This window comes from Gorilla gorilla, chromosome 1, assembly GCF_029281585.2.
Source record: "Gorilla gorilla gorilla isolate KB3781 chromosome 1, NHGRI_mGorGor1-v2.1_pri, whole genome shotgun sequence".
Taxonomy (NCBI): domain Eukaryota; kingdom Metazoa; phylum Chordata; class Mammalia; order Primates; family Hominidae; genus Gorilla; species Gorilla gorilla.
The window spans coordinates 89,059,051-89,074,442 of NC_073224.2; the positions used below are offsets into that span (position 1 = coordinate 89,059,051).

The following is a 15,392-nucleotide window of genomic DNA, read 5'->3' on the forward strand; positions in this document are numbered from 1 at the left end:
GCATGGTGGTGCATACTTGTAATCCGAGCTATTAGGTTGGTGCAAAAGTAATTGCAGTACTTGGGAAGCTGAGGCACGAGAATCGCTTGAATGCAGGAGGCAGAGGTTGCAGTGAGCTGTGATTGTGCCACTGCACTCCAGCCTGAGTGACAGCGCGAGACTCTGTCTCATTCAAAAAAAAGAAGAGAAAAGAAAAGAAAAAAGAGACAGCCTTGGCTGCAGCTATTAAGGAAAACTAATTAAATAAGTTTTTAAAAAAGAAAAAAAAAAGAATATGGCCAATACGAGGGAAAGCAGAGACCAATACCATGAGAGATTCCTGACATCACTTGGGTGACTGTATTTAGGTTTGTTTTTTTCAGTTCTATGAAACTGAAAAAGGGGGAGAGATTCATTGGTCTGTATAGTTCTGTTTTTCATCAGCTAGTTTGAGTTGTGTTTCTGTCACCAGCAGCTGGGTGAACTTGTTCATTCAGCTGTACTAAACACATCCCTAATCAAGAAAACCTAATCAGAAGATGATGAACTGGTTGCCTTTACACGCATTTATTTCTTTGACGTATATTTATTGAACATGTAGTTAACTGGTCATAGGACAAAACCTGCATGAAAAACTGGGCATTGTTCAGGGTGACCTCCGTGAGGGGCCTGGAGTTCTGAGGCCACTGAAGCTTACCTAGTTCCACATGCAGCTGAAACAGAATCCTAACCCCCTTTTAAATAGTGGCAGATCCCTTCAAAGCATCCAGGTTTTTTTTCTTGCTCCCTCTCTGGAGTAAGGAAGGACACAGTTTGAAATTCAAGCTAGACTACAAAGATCGTGGAAGAATGAATATGACTATGACTATTTCTTTAACTCTGTTGCTGTAGAAGAATCCGTGTTTTCTTTCAAACCCATTATGGAAGCCTGAAAGAAACAAGGTCTTCCTGGCCTGTTAATAACTTTGTGCTACCTAAGACACAGATGAATTTCTTTAATCCCAAATTTAGAAGTTTCAGTATCAACCATGCAGATAAAACACCTGATCATGGTTGCTTTGAGAAAGGAGAGTTTTAAGCAGTGGGGCTGCAGCACCAACAAAAATCAGTCCCTGTACTTCATGAGTTCCCTGCCAAGAGCCCCCTTTATTAATGAACAAGCCCTGGGAATGGGGCCTCTATTTTTTTCACAAAATACACCAAATAATGTGACTAACAGGAGACTTGGGGGATAGAAAGGTATTCTGATGCCCACAAGCATGGTCCCGCAATGTCACATTCTTGTCATTTTTACTGCCCCTCTCTCGTCTGCTACTATGTTTAGACCCTCCAGAAGAAAAATGCAGTTTCATTTTTCATATCTAAATCCCATACTTTCTGTTCCATGCCTTCCTCAAGTAAACAAAAGTGGCCCTTTTCATCACACATTCACAATCATGCACATATTCACAAAGTACTTGCCCAGATAGTGCATGTGTATAAACAACCCAAAGACATATATAAATAAAACCAAGTATTGTTTAGGGGTAGACTTCTCTGTCAATAAATGGATGGTAGCTAGATTGATAGCAAGCTAGCCAGCTAGATAGATAGACAGACAAGTTTATAGATCTCAAAATAATTGACACACACATCTCCCAAATTCTGCTAATATCCAAAGTTTATCATAGCTATGACAATATCAGTCCCAACCAGGTTACAAGTTTGCTATAAATTACAAACTACTTAAAAACAGTTTTGAAAAAAATATATCCCAAATATTAACATTAAACACTACCCTGGAGTTAGAAAAACTGTAAATGGGATGAGGAAACTGAGGTACCAGTGGTGACATAAGGCCTTTTTGTCTGATTGACTGTTTTCTGAAGTCAGTGTAGGATGTAGTCTAACAGACCTCCAGAAGAATAATTCTTCCAACTACCAAATCAGCACACTGAGACATTAAAATACTCAAATCAGAATAAGGACCGACCCTAAGTTTAAATGTGTATTTGGATTAACATTTTTCAGCAGGAGTGTATGAAGAGGGGAGAGGATATAAGTCAAAGACTGGGTAGTCAGGCCCCCTGTCCCTTGCAGAACCCATTACACTCACCAAACAGAATATTGAAGCAAGAGCTACCCAATAAGAAGAGACTAAAGACCCCAACTCACTCCTCTTGTGTTGGGCAGAAGAACCTGGGCTGTGAGTCAAGGAAAGCTTCCCAGGGAAACTAAGAAAAATGTTTTAATTATGTAGCTTGCACATAATGGTACTCAAGGCACCTCCCAGAAAACATCTAATCCATGCTCAAGGATTCTGGAAATGCAAATTCATCCTCACAGGATCAATCGGAGAGCCAGCATTATTCAGGTATCACTGCTTTTCTTTCAGGAGGAGATGCAACGCAGGACATGAAACCTCCTGCCATTCTGCCTCTCCATGGGAGTTCTCCACATTCTCAAGGGTGGGAGAAGGGAGTGAGCCGAGCCAGCGACCTCCCATGGTGGTCACCAACTGGAAAACCACAGGACAGGAAAAGCTCCTGGGAATGGAGCACTTTTCTTTTTTTTTAAATGTTTCAATCATTATCTCTTCTAGTCCAATGTTTTAAAGACTGGTTGGCCAGTTCAAATTTGGATCAAATTGAAAAGTCTCTAGGGTTTTGATACAATTTAGGGTCTTCTGTAACTTACAGGATTTCTATTTTATGTTTATGGCCACCTAAAATTAGTTTTTAACTGATATTTGAGAACCGTAAACACTTTAGAACAATAAAAAGGAACTTTACCCAAGCAAAATCTGATCAGCTAAATTAGAGCTCAGTTCGGAGGTCAGCTGCAGGGATAGGTGGGTGTGGAGAGCATCCAGGGCTCCACAGGCTGACCAGTGCCCGTGGGACTCATCACCACAGTACATTGTTTTAAGTAAGTTGTTGTTGTTTAACCAAGTCCATCAAATGACATAAACTTAAGCTGATAAAAGTCTGCTGCCCTCAGATTCAGTCTCCATCTGCAAGGGAACGTTTGGTGTGGAGGCCAGGAAATAATCCACCCTGTGTCTTCAGGCTGACTCCAGACACTCAGCATATTCTGCCTCTGCAATGGCTTCATCTGCTGCTGCTACAACTGTTGCTGCTACTTGCAAAGAGATGTGTCCAGCAACTTCATCACTGGGGCACAATGAGCTGTTCTTCACATTTTAGTGTCCTGGACAGGAGTGTCATCCTGTGAACAGGGGAGGAAAGAATTAATTAGGAAAATAGTGAGGAAATCCTGACACTCAGCATCCCTCCTTGGGGATGATGGATCTGGCAATAATAGTAACAGTAGGAGTAATAGTAAGAATGATAGTCATAAGAATGCTATGTGCCTGACTTAGTTTTTTTTTTTTATGCATTGACTTCTTTAATCCTCACAAAAGCAATATGAGGTAGGTACTTTTATTAACTCTGTCATAGGTGAGGCAATGAAGGCACAGAGAGGTTATTTCCCCTAGGTCACACAGCTAGTAAGTGGTGAAGTCAGGATTTTAACCCAGGGATCAGAGCTTGAGTTGTCCAGTACTAAGTGACCCTGCCCACCCCTTGATGCCTGAGTTCCCTCTATCTTGGCCTCTTACCTATTCACTCATTCCCATTCAATGTGCTCTCCTGAAACACTGCTCAAGATTCTTAGGCAGCATATAAATGGAAAAAGGACAGAAAGAGTTGAAAATAAAAGACCAATACTTGAGTAAAAGGACAGTAAAGTAGCTATTTATTCAACAGTCATTCTGAAGGTATTACTTTGAGATCCTTCTGTGCTAGGAGCTGTACCAGGACTCCAGCCTCGTCCCCATCAGTTCTTTAGCTGAGAAATGGAAACATTTGGGAATGTAACCACAGTACAAGGTGGGGTGTGATGTGGACCATCCTAGTGGATTATACTGAGCAGGGGGGCATTTGTCCTCAGAGCAATCAGAAAAGGCCTGTGGAGGGGAAGATAGAGGTGTGGTGAGAGGACTTCCAGGTACCAGTGAGGGCTGGGTTAAAGTGGGCTGCAGGCAATTTCAGCTGGCAGTGCAGGCATTTGGGCAAAGAGGCTGTGGGAGTGGGTGAGGAGATGCCTTGCCTAATGCAGAATGGTGGAGGGTGCAGGCTGGCTGGAGCCCCGGCCCCACTATTGGGGAGCATGGAGACAGTGAAGGTTAGGCATGTGGCAAAGCCCAGCCCATGGAGGAGCATGAACTCCATTTTCCAGTGGGCAGTATCAAAGGGTTTGGGATAGGAGAGCAGACAACCTATGGTATTTATAGGAAGAGGCATTTGTCAATGATGTGTAGGGTGAGTCTGGAGACCAGGAATTCTGTTAGGAATGAGTTGTGATTGTAGAGATAGAAAAGAAAGGCTAGCACTGGTATCATCATAGAGATGGGGTTGTGCCACGTTGCCCAGGCTGGTCTCCAGCTCCTGGGCTCCAGCGATCCTCATGCCTCGGCCTCCTAAAATACTGGGATCACAGGTGTGAGGCACTGTGCCTGGCCACAATTCCATTATTGATTGAGCTCCCACAAAGCGCTGGTCATGCTCGGGGCTGAGGAGGGTCAAGGAGGAGCGGTGGGTGGGAAAGGGGTAAAGGAGGAGAGACAGAGGGATCTCTGGCAAGGACAGTTAATGTGTCTGAGGGATGATTGAGGTGGGAATGCAGGGAGTGTGTCCCCAAAAGAACTGAGAAGAAATAGGGCCAAGAACTGAGTCTGTTGACCTGCCAGTTAACCAGGAGGGAGAAGAAAGAAAGAACGATGTTAACACTACAAAGTTACAAAGGTAGGGGATTCTCAAGAGAAGGATGTATTTCATCAGCTCAGGGAGAAAAGAATTTCAAATCAAATGTTGAGAAACCAAGGGGAATGACTTGGAAAGCAATTGAATCAGGCAATTAGGAAGTCAGCACTTATTGTTAATACAGCAAAGTCTCAGATTTGATATCCAAATATTTCGAATGTCTTTGTTTGGGTAAGTTAGTCTCTGGCATAGCTGAGTGCCCTACACAATACTGGATACATAATGAGTGTTTGAGAAACACTTGGTAAATTTTTATTTATGTATGTATTTATTTATTTATTTTATTTATTTTTAGACGGAGTCTCTGTCACCCAGGCTGGAGTGAAGTGGCTCGATTTCAGGTCACTGCAACCTCCACCTCCAGGGTTCAAGCGATTCTCCTGCCTCAGCCTCCCGCATAGCTGGGATTACAGGCACACGCCACCACCCCCGGTTAATTTTTGTATTTTTAGTAGAGACAGGGTTTCACCACATTGGCTAGGCTGATCTTGAACTCCTGACCTCAAGTGATCTGCCCGCCTCAGCCTCCCAAAGTGCTGTGATTACAGGTGTGAGCCACCACGCCCGGATAACACTTGCTAAATTTATTTGAAGTATTAGAGTTGTATCTGATTCTGTGCCCTCTTTCCAGGGCGACTTTTCCTTATAAACAGAATCCTAAGTGCAGTGACTTGATACGTCCAGCATGCCTATGATTGAAATCCCCAGGATGGCTCCTTCTTTCAGTATGATATGTTAAAACACTTGTGAGGGGCAACCTAACAGTAAGGTGACCCTTTATAGTGCTTTCACACGTCTGATGCCTTTGGCGCACTTATGGAACTTTCCCCTGTTTTCTCTCGAAGAACAAATTGCTCCAGCCTTTGTGCTTCACATAGCACCCTTCTAGGGCAGAATCCCATTTATTCTACTGCCTTGTCGTTATTTGTTTATGCCTCTGTCTTTTTCACTTTTGACTCCCAGTATCTCACATAGTGGTAGGGATAACGGGTGCTTGTTAAATGCTGATGGCATGAATGCAACCATAATTAGTTTGTCTGATCAATCTATTTCTACCGACAGAGGAACAAGATGGGAATTAGGTTAGGGGGTTAGAAAACTGCTTAGAGGTGTGTGCTGCCTCTGGGGGATCCAGGAAAGACCTGGGACAGACATGGGTGCCTGAGGAAGCCCATAACTCAAGGGGTCAACCTTGTAATTGTTCTTACTGATGATTCCTTTTGCACTAGTGACTCAGGCATTTTGATTCTGACCTTGACCTGGTTTAAGAGGAACAGGGAGGACTGGAGACAGTGCCTCTTCCAGATTAAACAAATTATGCACACATGCACAGGTACTTTGTAAGCAGTTTATTCTGATGATTGGGCAGGTGCCTAATATATCAACATTGACTGAGCTCTGTGACCATGGACAACTCCTGTCCTCTCTTGGAGCCTTGGTTTCTTTCTCTTTCTAAACTAGGCTGGGCATAGTGGCTCCCTCCTGTAATCCCAGCACTTTGGGAGGCTGAGGTGGGCAGATCACTTGAGGTCAGGAGTTTAAGACCAGCCTGGCCAATATGGTGAAACCTTGTCTCTACTAAAAATACAAAAAATAGCCTGGCATGGTGGTGCGGGCTTGTAATCCCAGCTACTTGGGAGGCTGAGGCAGGAGAAATCACTTGAACCTGGGAGGCAGAGTTTGCAGTGAGCTGAGATTGTGCCACTGCACTCCAGCCTGGGTGACAGAGCAACACTCCATCTCAAAAAAAAAAAGAAAGAAAGAAAGAAAGAAAGAAACTAGGCAATTGGGTTAAGTGGTGTCAAAGTTTGGCATCTCAGAGATGACTGAGAGGAAAAGCATTCCTCTCATTCCATTCAGAGATGGAAGTGGAGCTACTCTTTCTCCACCTGAGCTGCCTGTTTGGGAGGAGCGTGCTCTTGAGGTTGCTGGGCATTCTCTTCCCCTGCCCAAGGCTCTGTTGGGAATACGGAAGTGGCAAGGCTTGAGAGATTACCAGTGAGCCTGCCCCAGATCTCCTGGAGTTCCTGCAGGAAGACTTCTTCTACCTGAGACCTCCCTGAAGCAGCCCTCTTCCCTACTAGCTTTTCAACCAAAGTGACTTTTCAACCCTTCAGGATTGGAAGATGCTGTCACTGAGATGGGGAGGTCTCTTGGCAAGGCAGGTGTCTCCCAACCTGAAAATAAGATGTGGCAACCACTGGCAGGTGACTACTTGGACCCAGTGACTTCATCCTCAAAAAAGACTAACAGATTGGGGCATGTATTTGCCTTCTCTAGACCTGGTGGAATCTCTCAGTTCCAGAAAATCCTAAATGTAAAGATTGCTTACTTAGAATGGAAAGTTTTTTTGTTGTTGTTGTTGTTGTTGTTGTTGTTTTTTTTTTGAGATGGAATCTTGCTCTGTCACCTAGGCTGGAGTGCAGTGGTGCGATCTCCGCTCACTGCAAGCTCCGCCTCCCAGGTTCACGCCATTCTCCTGCCTCAGCCTCCTAAGTAGCTGGGACCACAGGCGCCCACAACCACACCTGGCTAATTTTTTTTTTTGTATTTTTAGTAGAGACGGGGTTTCACTGTATTAGCCAGGATGGTCTCGATCTCCTGACCTTGCGATCCACCCGCCTCAGCCTCCCAAAGTGCTGGGATTACAGGTGTGAGCCACCACGCCTGGCACTAGAATGGAAGGTGTTAAAGAAATCTGGAGCACCTCTGCCTAACAACTTAACCCAGGGGTCTCAGTCATACTTTATGAGTCTTTGGGACTCACACATTTTTCTCCCTGATCTAGCATGAGTGAGAATAATGTGAGGGCCCCAGGAGATCCCCTAAACACATCAGTTCCTCTTCTACCTGTACTTCTATCATTAGAGATTATTTCTTTTGGGTCAGACAATTTTCTGCCTTCTTTTAAAACCCATTCATTCACTCAACAAAGATTTTTTAAAGAACCTACTATGTTCCAGGTTCTGTAGCAGGTGCTGGAGATGCAGTGAGGAAAAGGAGTAGAGAAATACAATTAAAAAATACACAGGAGAATTTCAAATAGTGATGTGTTCTATGATAAAAGTAGAATCGTGGGAGAGAATAACTGATGGGATGGAGGGAGGTCCGCTTAGACTGAGTGGCACAGACAGGCCTCAGTGAGAAGGGACCATCTGAGCTGAGCTCTGAGCCGTGGGTAAGAAGTGGCCTTGTAAGGATCAGAAGGAATGTCCCACGCAGAGGGGACAGCAAGGATAGAGCTCTGAAGTGGGAATGAGCTTGCTGTATTTGAAGAACAAAAAGACCTCAGCATGGCTGGAGCACAGTGAGGGAGAGACTCAGGGAGAGGTGGGTACATCCAATCCAAACCCATAGTACCTGTGAATTTGACCTTATTTGGAAAAAGGTTCTTTGCAGATGTAACTAAGAATCTCAAGACAAGATCATTCTGGATTTAGGGTGGACTCTACATCTAATGACTGACATCTTTATAAGGGGGAGGAGGGGGACTATGAGACACACAGTAACAGTGAAAGGCCGTGTGATGGAGATGGAGGCAGAGACTGGAGTGGTGCATCTGGACGCCAAGAGATGCCATGAACTGCAGCAGCCACCAGGAGCCAGAGGAGGCAAGGGAGAATTCCAAGGGTTGCAGGCAGCTGCCAGAACTTAGGGGAGAGGAACAGATTCTCCCCCAGAACTGCTAGAGGAGACCAACCCAGCCAACAACTTAATTTTGAAGGCCTGAACTGTAGAGCTGTAAGAAAGTATATTTCTATTGTTTTGAGCCACCAAGTTTGTGGTAATTTTTTATGGCGACCCTGATACAAGAGGCGAATAATTTTAGCAAAGAGCAGTTGATCTAAAAAACAAACCAAACCTGCTGGTTGCTGTCCAGAGAATGGATTATATAGGCAGGGGGAAAGAAAAATGGAAGCAGGAAGCCAGAAAAGAGGCTACTGTAAGGCCGGGCGTGGTGGCTCACGCCTGTAATCCCAGCACTTTGGGAGGCCGAGGCAGGTGGATCATGAGGTCAGGAGATCGAGATCATCCTGGCTAACACGGTGAAACCCTGTCTCTACTAAAAATACAAAAAATTAGCCGGGCGTGGTGGTGGGCGCCTGTGGTCCCAGCTACTCGGGAGGCTGAGGCAGGAGAATGGCGTGAACTCGGGAGGCAGAGCTTGCAGTGAGCCGAGATCGCGCCACTGCACTCCAGCCTGGGCAACAGAGCGAGACTCCTTCTCAAAAAAAACAAAAACAAAAACAAAAACAAACAAACAAACAAAAAAAGAGGCTACTGTAGCAGGAAGCTGATAGTGGTGTGAGTAAATGAATGCATGAATGAATGAATGCACTAACAAAAGCTACGGGTGAAACAATTGTGGGTGACTGACTGACTTGATGAGATTGTTAGGGACTCTGCAGAGCTGCTTCTGCTCTTAAAGCATAGATAGGTGAGCTCAAGATGGGCTTCCTGGGAGCTGGTGGGGAGCAGACAGGTGTAGGGGAAAGGGCCAGTAAGTGCAGGCCCAGGCAGGAGGGCAGGGACTGAGTCACCCCGTCCTCCTCATGTGCAGCAGATGCCCAGTTCCTGAGAGAGAGTGAACGTCCCAACATCACGTGCAGCCTCTTTCTCTGAGGGCCAACTCAAATGCTACCTTGGCCCTGAAGCATCCCCAACTTTTTGTCCCATCCACACACAAATTGTTTCTGCTACACTTGCACTTTGGGCTTCCCTGGGAATGCCCCCTGTCCACTGCCCTATTCCACCTTCCACCTTGTTCATGCACATGAAAGAGCTGCTGGTCTCATGTGCTAAACTGAGATGATTTTTAGAAAGGAGCTCCCCTTTCTTTTTCATCTCTGGATCCCCTGCAGCAGCACGCCCAGGCTCCTGCACTCAGCAGGCTTCCATAGATGCTTGCAGGCCTCAGTTACTGAGCCGTGCCGAGGCTCGGTCACTCACACACACCCAGAAGCTTGCCAGAACTCCAAGTCAGCGAGAAGTTGGCAAGAGCAGAAGACACACTTCCCCTTTGTGTCCTTTTGTCCCCTCAGCCTCAGCGACAGCCTTTCTCCAACAAGTTGGCACGAGGCAGGAGCCTGGCACCTTTGTTTCTGCATGTCGAGCTGATTTATGAAGGGACTGTACGGAACAGGACATGTGACAGAGGCACACGCTGGCCCTGGCACTGCCTTCTGCATGTGAATGAGCCAGGCCACCTACCTCCGGCTTGGGGACTGCTGGCTCGCTCTGGACCTCACTGCTGGTCTCCAGCTGGGCAGGGCCAGTCTGGGGGCTGCAGCCTGGCTCGAGCACTGCCCCCTCCTGTTGTTTTTCCTTGCCTTTTTCCTGCTTGGGGACATCTCCGCCCTTCACTCCTCCAGGGGGACTACGGGGGGTCTCCTTCACTGCAGCTCCCTCCTCCAGCTTCTTTGTTTCTTGGCTGTCATGTTCAGGTCCCATCTCTTCATTTTGCACCCTCTCCCCCTTCACGTCTGTAGCCTTTTCCATCTCTGCTTCCTCTCCAGCTGGCTTTTCCTCCCTGGGGCTCCCACCTCTATTTTCTGCCTCTGGACCAGAGGTCTGGGGTGATTCCGGGACCTCCTCTTGGGCCGGGTGCTGGCCGTCCACCTCCTCTGAACTCCGCCTGGACTTTTCACCGTTCTTGGCTTCCTCTGTGGCCCTGTCCTCCTCCTGCTTCTCTGTCCTGCTGGGTGACCTCCTCAGAGGAGGCTTTTCAGCAGGTCCCGGGGTTCTCACTCCCTCTCCCCCTGCTCCCTCACTGGACAAAGGGGATCCTGGGGCCTTGCTCTTGGATGGCAACACTTCATCCCCATCCTCTTCCTTAGCACCGTTCTGCTGAGATGACTCCACTGCCCTGAAATCTCCAAGTTCTCCACAGTCTGACTGTGACCTTCGGAATCGCCTGGAGGGAGGGCGCCTTTTTATTGAGCCCCTCGTCCGCACCTAGAAGAAAGTGTTAAGGAAAGTTATCCAAAAACTCATTAAAAAAAAGGCCAAGAGGAGGACTGTATGCACTTTCAATGTCAGTCTGGTGCACTGCTTCACAAGTCCACGCAAGGACCATTTAATTTTCCAGGAGAACGAATCATTGTTTGCTATTTATTATAGGTTAGAGCCGTGTGGGATTGTGAAATCACACGGTGACCTGCAGACTTTTATTTTGTGAAGATGCAAATGCTTTCCATTCAGTAAAAAACAAAAACAAAAACTCATGATTTTATTGCACTGTAAAACATTAACCAGTTCGGTGTCTAATTTAGTAATTTTATTCTGACACTTAAAAAAAAATTCTTGCCGGGCATGGTGACTCACACATGTAATCCAGCACTTTCGGAGGCTGAGGCAGGAGGATTGCTTGAGCTCAGGAGTTCAAGATCAGCCTGGGCAACGTAGCGAGACTCCATCTCTACTGAAAGTAAGAAAAATTAGCTGGGGGTGCTGGTGCATGCCTGTGGTCCCAGCTACTTGGGAGGCTGAGATGGGAATATAGCTTGAGCCTGGGAGATTGAGGCTGCAGTGAGCTGTCATCACACCATGGCACTTCAGCCTGGGCAACACAGAAAGACCCTGCATTAAAAAAAAAAAAAAAAAAAAGAAATTGTCTAATTATCTATAAATAACCAGTTCTTCAAATGCTGTTTGACTAAGTTTTACCATCTTACAAGTTTCTTCATAAATTGACATATTGAATAAAATCTCTCTCTATTTTGCATAAGAGTCAGACTTTTATCTTGTGAAGATGCAAAATGCTTTCTATCCAGTAAAAAAGATAACTTATGATTTTATTGCACTGTAAAATTTTGAAAAATTTGAAAATTGTACTTTTGAAAATTATACTTTGACAAAGATGAATTGCTCCGAGAAGAGGGTTAGAGACCTGCTGACGGCCAGGCCCTAGGGCAGGGACCTCAGGGGTGCTGAGCTGGAGACCTGGTGACCAGCTTCCTCTCTTGCCTAACTCTGCCCTTCCTGCCCCCATGAAGTTGGCGGATACTGGGAAACCTGAGCAGCCAGATTCCTTTGCTTCTAGAACTCAGGTCCACCACTGTCAGAAGCTGTTTCTCAGGAGCACCAGCAGAGCTGCCTGAAGGTGATCTCTCTGGGAAGCATGTGATTCTCAGAATCAGGCCTCTTCTCAGCTTATCAGACTTAGTCAAAGGTGCAATGGAAATGTTCACATCAGATACCCTACCTACTAGAGTGATGTATCCTTTAAAAATCAGTATGTAAGTGGGCTGGGTGTGGTGGTGCCCGCCTGTAATCCTCGCACTTTGGGAGGCATAGGCCAGCAGATCACTTGAGCCCAGGAGCTGCAGGAGCCTGGTTGAAGACATGGCAAAACCCTGTCTCTACAAAAAATACAAAACAAGGCGTGGTGGTGCATGCCTGTAGTCCTAGCTACTAGGAGGCTTGCCTGAGCACAGGAGGTGGGGGTTGCAATGAGCCAATATCGCACCACTGCACTCCAGCCTGGGTGACAGAGGAAGACCCTGCCTCAAAAAAAAAAAAAAAAAATTTAGTATGTAAAATAAATTTTTGTAAATGTTATTTTCCCACTGATTTACATTTTGGTATTTGTCAATCCTAGTTCCCCATCGAAGAAGTATGGAATGAATACTTGGTTTATCAGGGCCTCCCAAGCCCTTTCTTGAGACCATGATTGTGCCAGCTCTGGAAGGTATCAAGGCCCCAGCCCCCATGACCAGCAGGGTTCCAAAATAACTTCCTCTTGCTGCTGTCAGAAGGCTGAAGCCTCCAGGCATTATGACCAGGCAGCAGCTCCTCCCTCCCTGCCTCACCCTGTGAGAAGATGCGGCTCTCTCTGAAGGTTCCTCTCTGCCTTCAGGGGTCTCCATCACCCTGGCTGGGGGACTTCCACTCTGGCCCTAGCCGGCAGGCTCAAGCCTGCCTGAACCCCTCCTTACCACTAGTTTATTTCCTTGAGTCCTCCCTGTTTTTACACATTTGATTTTTTTTTTGCTAGCTGGACTTCCTTGAATGGCCTAGAAGATCTCATTTCTCCATCATTAATTTTAAGCCACACCCATTTAGCATTCCCTGGCACCAGACCCCCAGAAGTCTTGGCCCCTGCTTGGCCCTGGCCCACATTTGTTGGCTACCTGCTTGGCCCCTATCTCTGATCCTTACTTCCTTCCAGCAGGGCGAGGGATGTGATGAAAGCTCACACAGAGGACCAGGGTTGCATCTGTAGAAATGCACCCTGCCATGTCATTTTTGCAAAGGGAACAGTTTGGATGTTCTTTAACTGGGGCAAGCTGCAGGAAGAGTGATTTGAGTCCACACTGGGACACTTAGGACTATTCACACCAGGCCAGACAGGACATTTTGGAGTTCTAGGGATGCTGCCCAGCATTCTGTGCAAACCACTGATCAGGCCTTTAGCTTTTGTGTTCAGCTTTTGACATTAATGAACTATGCAGCTGGGATCAGTCCTGAATTTCCATACCTTTCTCCACAAAGGAGAGAGCACGCCATCCCCCAGGCTTGTCTTGGGGTTGAATGGCACAGTTACAGCGAGGGGAGATGAGCCAGTCAGTCGAGGAAAAAGGTGATCCTAGTTCAGGGATCATTTGCAAAGGAGAGGAGAAATTTCACTTGGGTTAACACGCAGCTCTGACAGTAACTCCGAATGTTTCCTCCTTTCTCCAGGACAACAGGGTAGAGAAAACTCAGGGGTGCCAGTGCCCACATTTCCACAGACACACCGCCATAATCTGGAGCTAAAATTTACCTTGTTGTAACAGGGCAGATGACTGCCTTCAGGGGGCTGGTCGAAGCTGACAGGCACCTCCTCTGCCTCGCTGGGCCTAGATCGCACACCAGGGCTGCTGGGGGTAGAAGGTGGGCTGTGAAATGGCGACACCATGGCCTTGAGTCCAGGACTCTTGGGTGAGGCCCCAGGCAGTAGAGCAGCTGGGTCAAAGGTTAAATTGGCCTGTCAAGAAAAGATGAACAATTTCAAATAGGACTAGGGAGAAGATCAGAGCCTCTACTTTAGCTTGTTGGTTATCTGGCCTCAGGCCTGGTTGAGACTAGGTAACACCAGGCTTTTCATGCTACTTCCCAACCCATTATCCACTGTCCCATCATGGCCTGCTCTTGGAAGCATTGCCTACTCTATCCTCCTCTGCTACCTGGCTTGCCACAGGCTGCATTCCAAAATGCTCAGCCAGCACTGACAAGGATCCAACAAAAATGTCCCAGAACAAGCTCAACTTATCAACAAAGTGGCGAAGCAGCAACTGCCAGGAGCACCTGTGGCACCAGGATCTCACAGGAAGTCAGGCTCTGTGATCCCCTTTCTCATCAGAGTCAATAGTACTCACTCCCACTGGATGCCTACTGTTGCAGGGCACATGTAGCTGTGTCCTCCACAGCAACCCCACACGTTCAGCTGTGTTCTCATTGCACAATCAAGAAAGTGGCTAAGGGATCTGTCCTGAGATTCACACCGGGTCTGATTCTCCCTCAGCCTCCAGGTATCAGGTTCCCTCTTAATAGACGGCAGAGTGGTGGACACAGTAGGCCACTGAGCTCCAGGAAGAAGGCAGTGGGACACACCATAGTATGAGCCACCACTTGGGGTATCAAGGTACAGGTGTGACCCGATCAAAATGAAAGGCAGCCAAATGGGAGAGTCACCCAAAGGTAACGAAAGCCTCAGGGAGTCTTCAGTTTGGTTGGGGAGGAGGCAGGTGGTCCCAGATGCCCGAAGGTGTCCATGGGGAGAATGTGAGTGAGAGTCCGATCCTCTTTAAGGCCATCTAGGGTGCTTCTCCTGCCCTCTGCATTCCCAAATCACCACAGAGCTGCGTCCTGCAGACCCTGTGGCAGTGCCGAACCAGGAGACAGAGCCTCTTTGAGACTTCACAGAGAAGGGATGGAGTGTGAGGGGCAGACGGTGCAATGGGAAGTACATGGGTTTTCCATACTAACAGATCTGACTTTAAATACTGGATCTTTCACTTAATAGCAGTGTGACCTTCAGGCCTTCAGCAAGTCCGACAGCCTTTCCGAATCTCAGATTCTTTGTCTCTCCAAACCTTTTGGCCTGACTTCCAAAGTCTTTTCTATCTGGTCCCTGTGTACTCTCTCCTGCCCCATACTCACACCCTCTCCCTCCCAGCTCCCCTTGGCCACCTTCCCACCTCCTACCAGCCAGACTCTGCTGTCCTGGAGAACTCCTATGTATACTTTAGGACTTGCAGACTTGAAAGCATTGCACACGTTTAGAAGGGTGTTAGTGTTTTCATTGTGATCTTAAGAAAGAAGGTATCATACAGACAAGACTGAGTCATGGTAAGAGTTCAATATATAAAATACGAAAGTTAAATAGCATACTAGCCCAAACCACGTCAAAAAGCAGCATATGAAGCTGGGTGCAGTGGTGTGTGCCTGTAATCCCTGCTACACAGGAGGCTGAAGTGGGAGGATTGCTTGAGCCCAGGAGTTTGAGACTTTGAGTCCATCCAGGGCAACAAAGCAAGACCTTGTCTAAAAAAAATAAATACATATATAAAAAAAGCAGCATATGGGGAGTACCCAGGGGAGGATTTGGAGCATAGTTGCCGTGCA

The 15,392-nt window shown here is 46.8% G+C and overlaps 1 protein-coding gene across 2 annotated transcripts in view; it reads right to left on the minus strand.

The window, feature by feature from the left end:
• Positions 1-1,621: 1,621 nt before the first annotated feature.
• Positions 1,622-15,392, minus strand: part of RCSD1 (RCSD domain containing 1) — a 76,145-nt gene continuing 62,374 nt past the window's right edge. For both annotated transcript variants that reach the window (XM_019026221.4, XM_019026225.4), the window contains 3 exons: positions 13,549-13,752; positions 9,996-10,739; positions 1,622-3,186 (listed from right to left, as the gene is read on the minus strand). In XM_019026221.4, the coding sequence (XP_018881766.4) occupies positions 3,154-3,186; positions 9,996-10,739; positions 13,549-13,752 (981 nt within the window). In that variant the 3' untranslated portion in view covers positions 1,622-3,153. The remainder of the gene's footprint in view (positions 3,187-9,995; positions 10,740-13,548; positions 13,753-15,392) is intronic.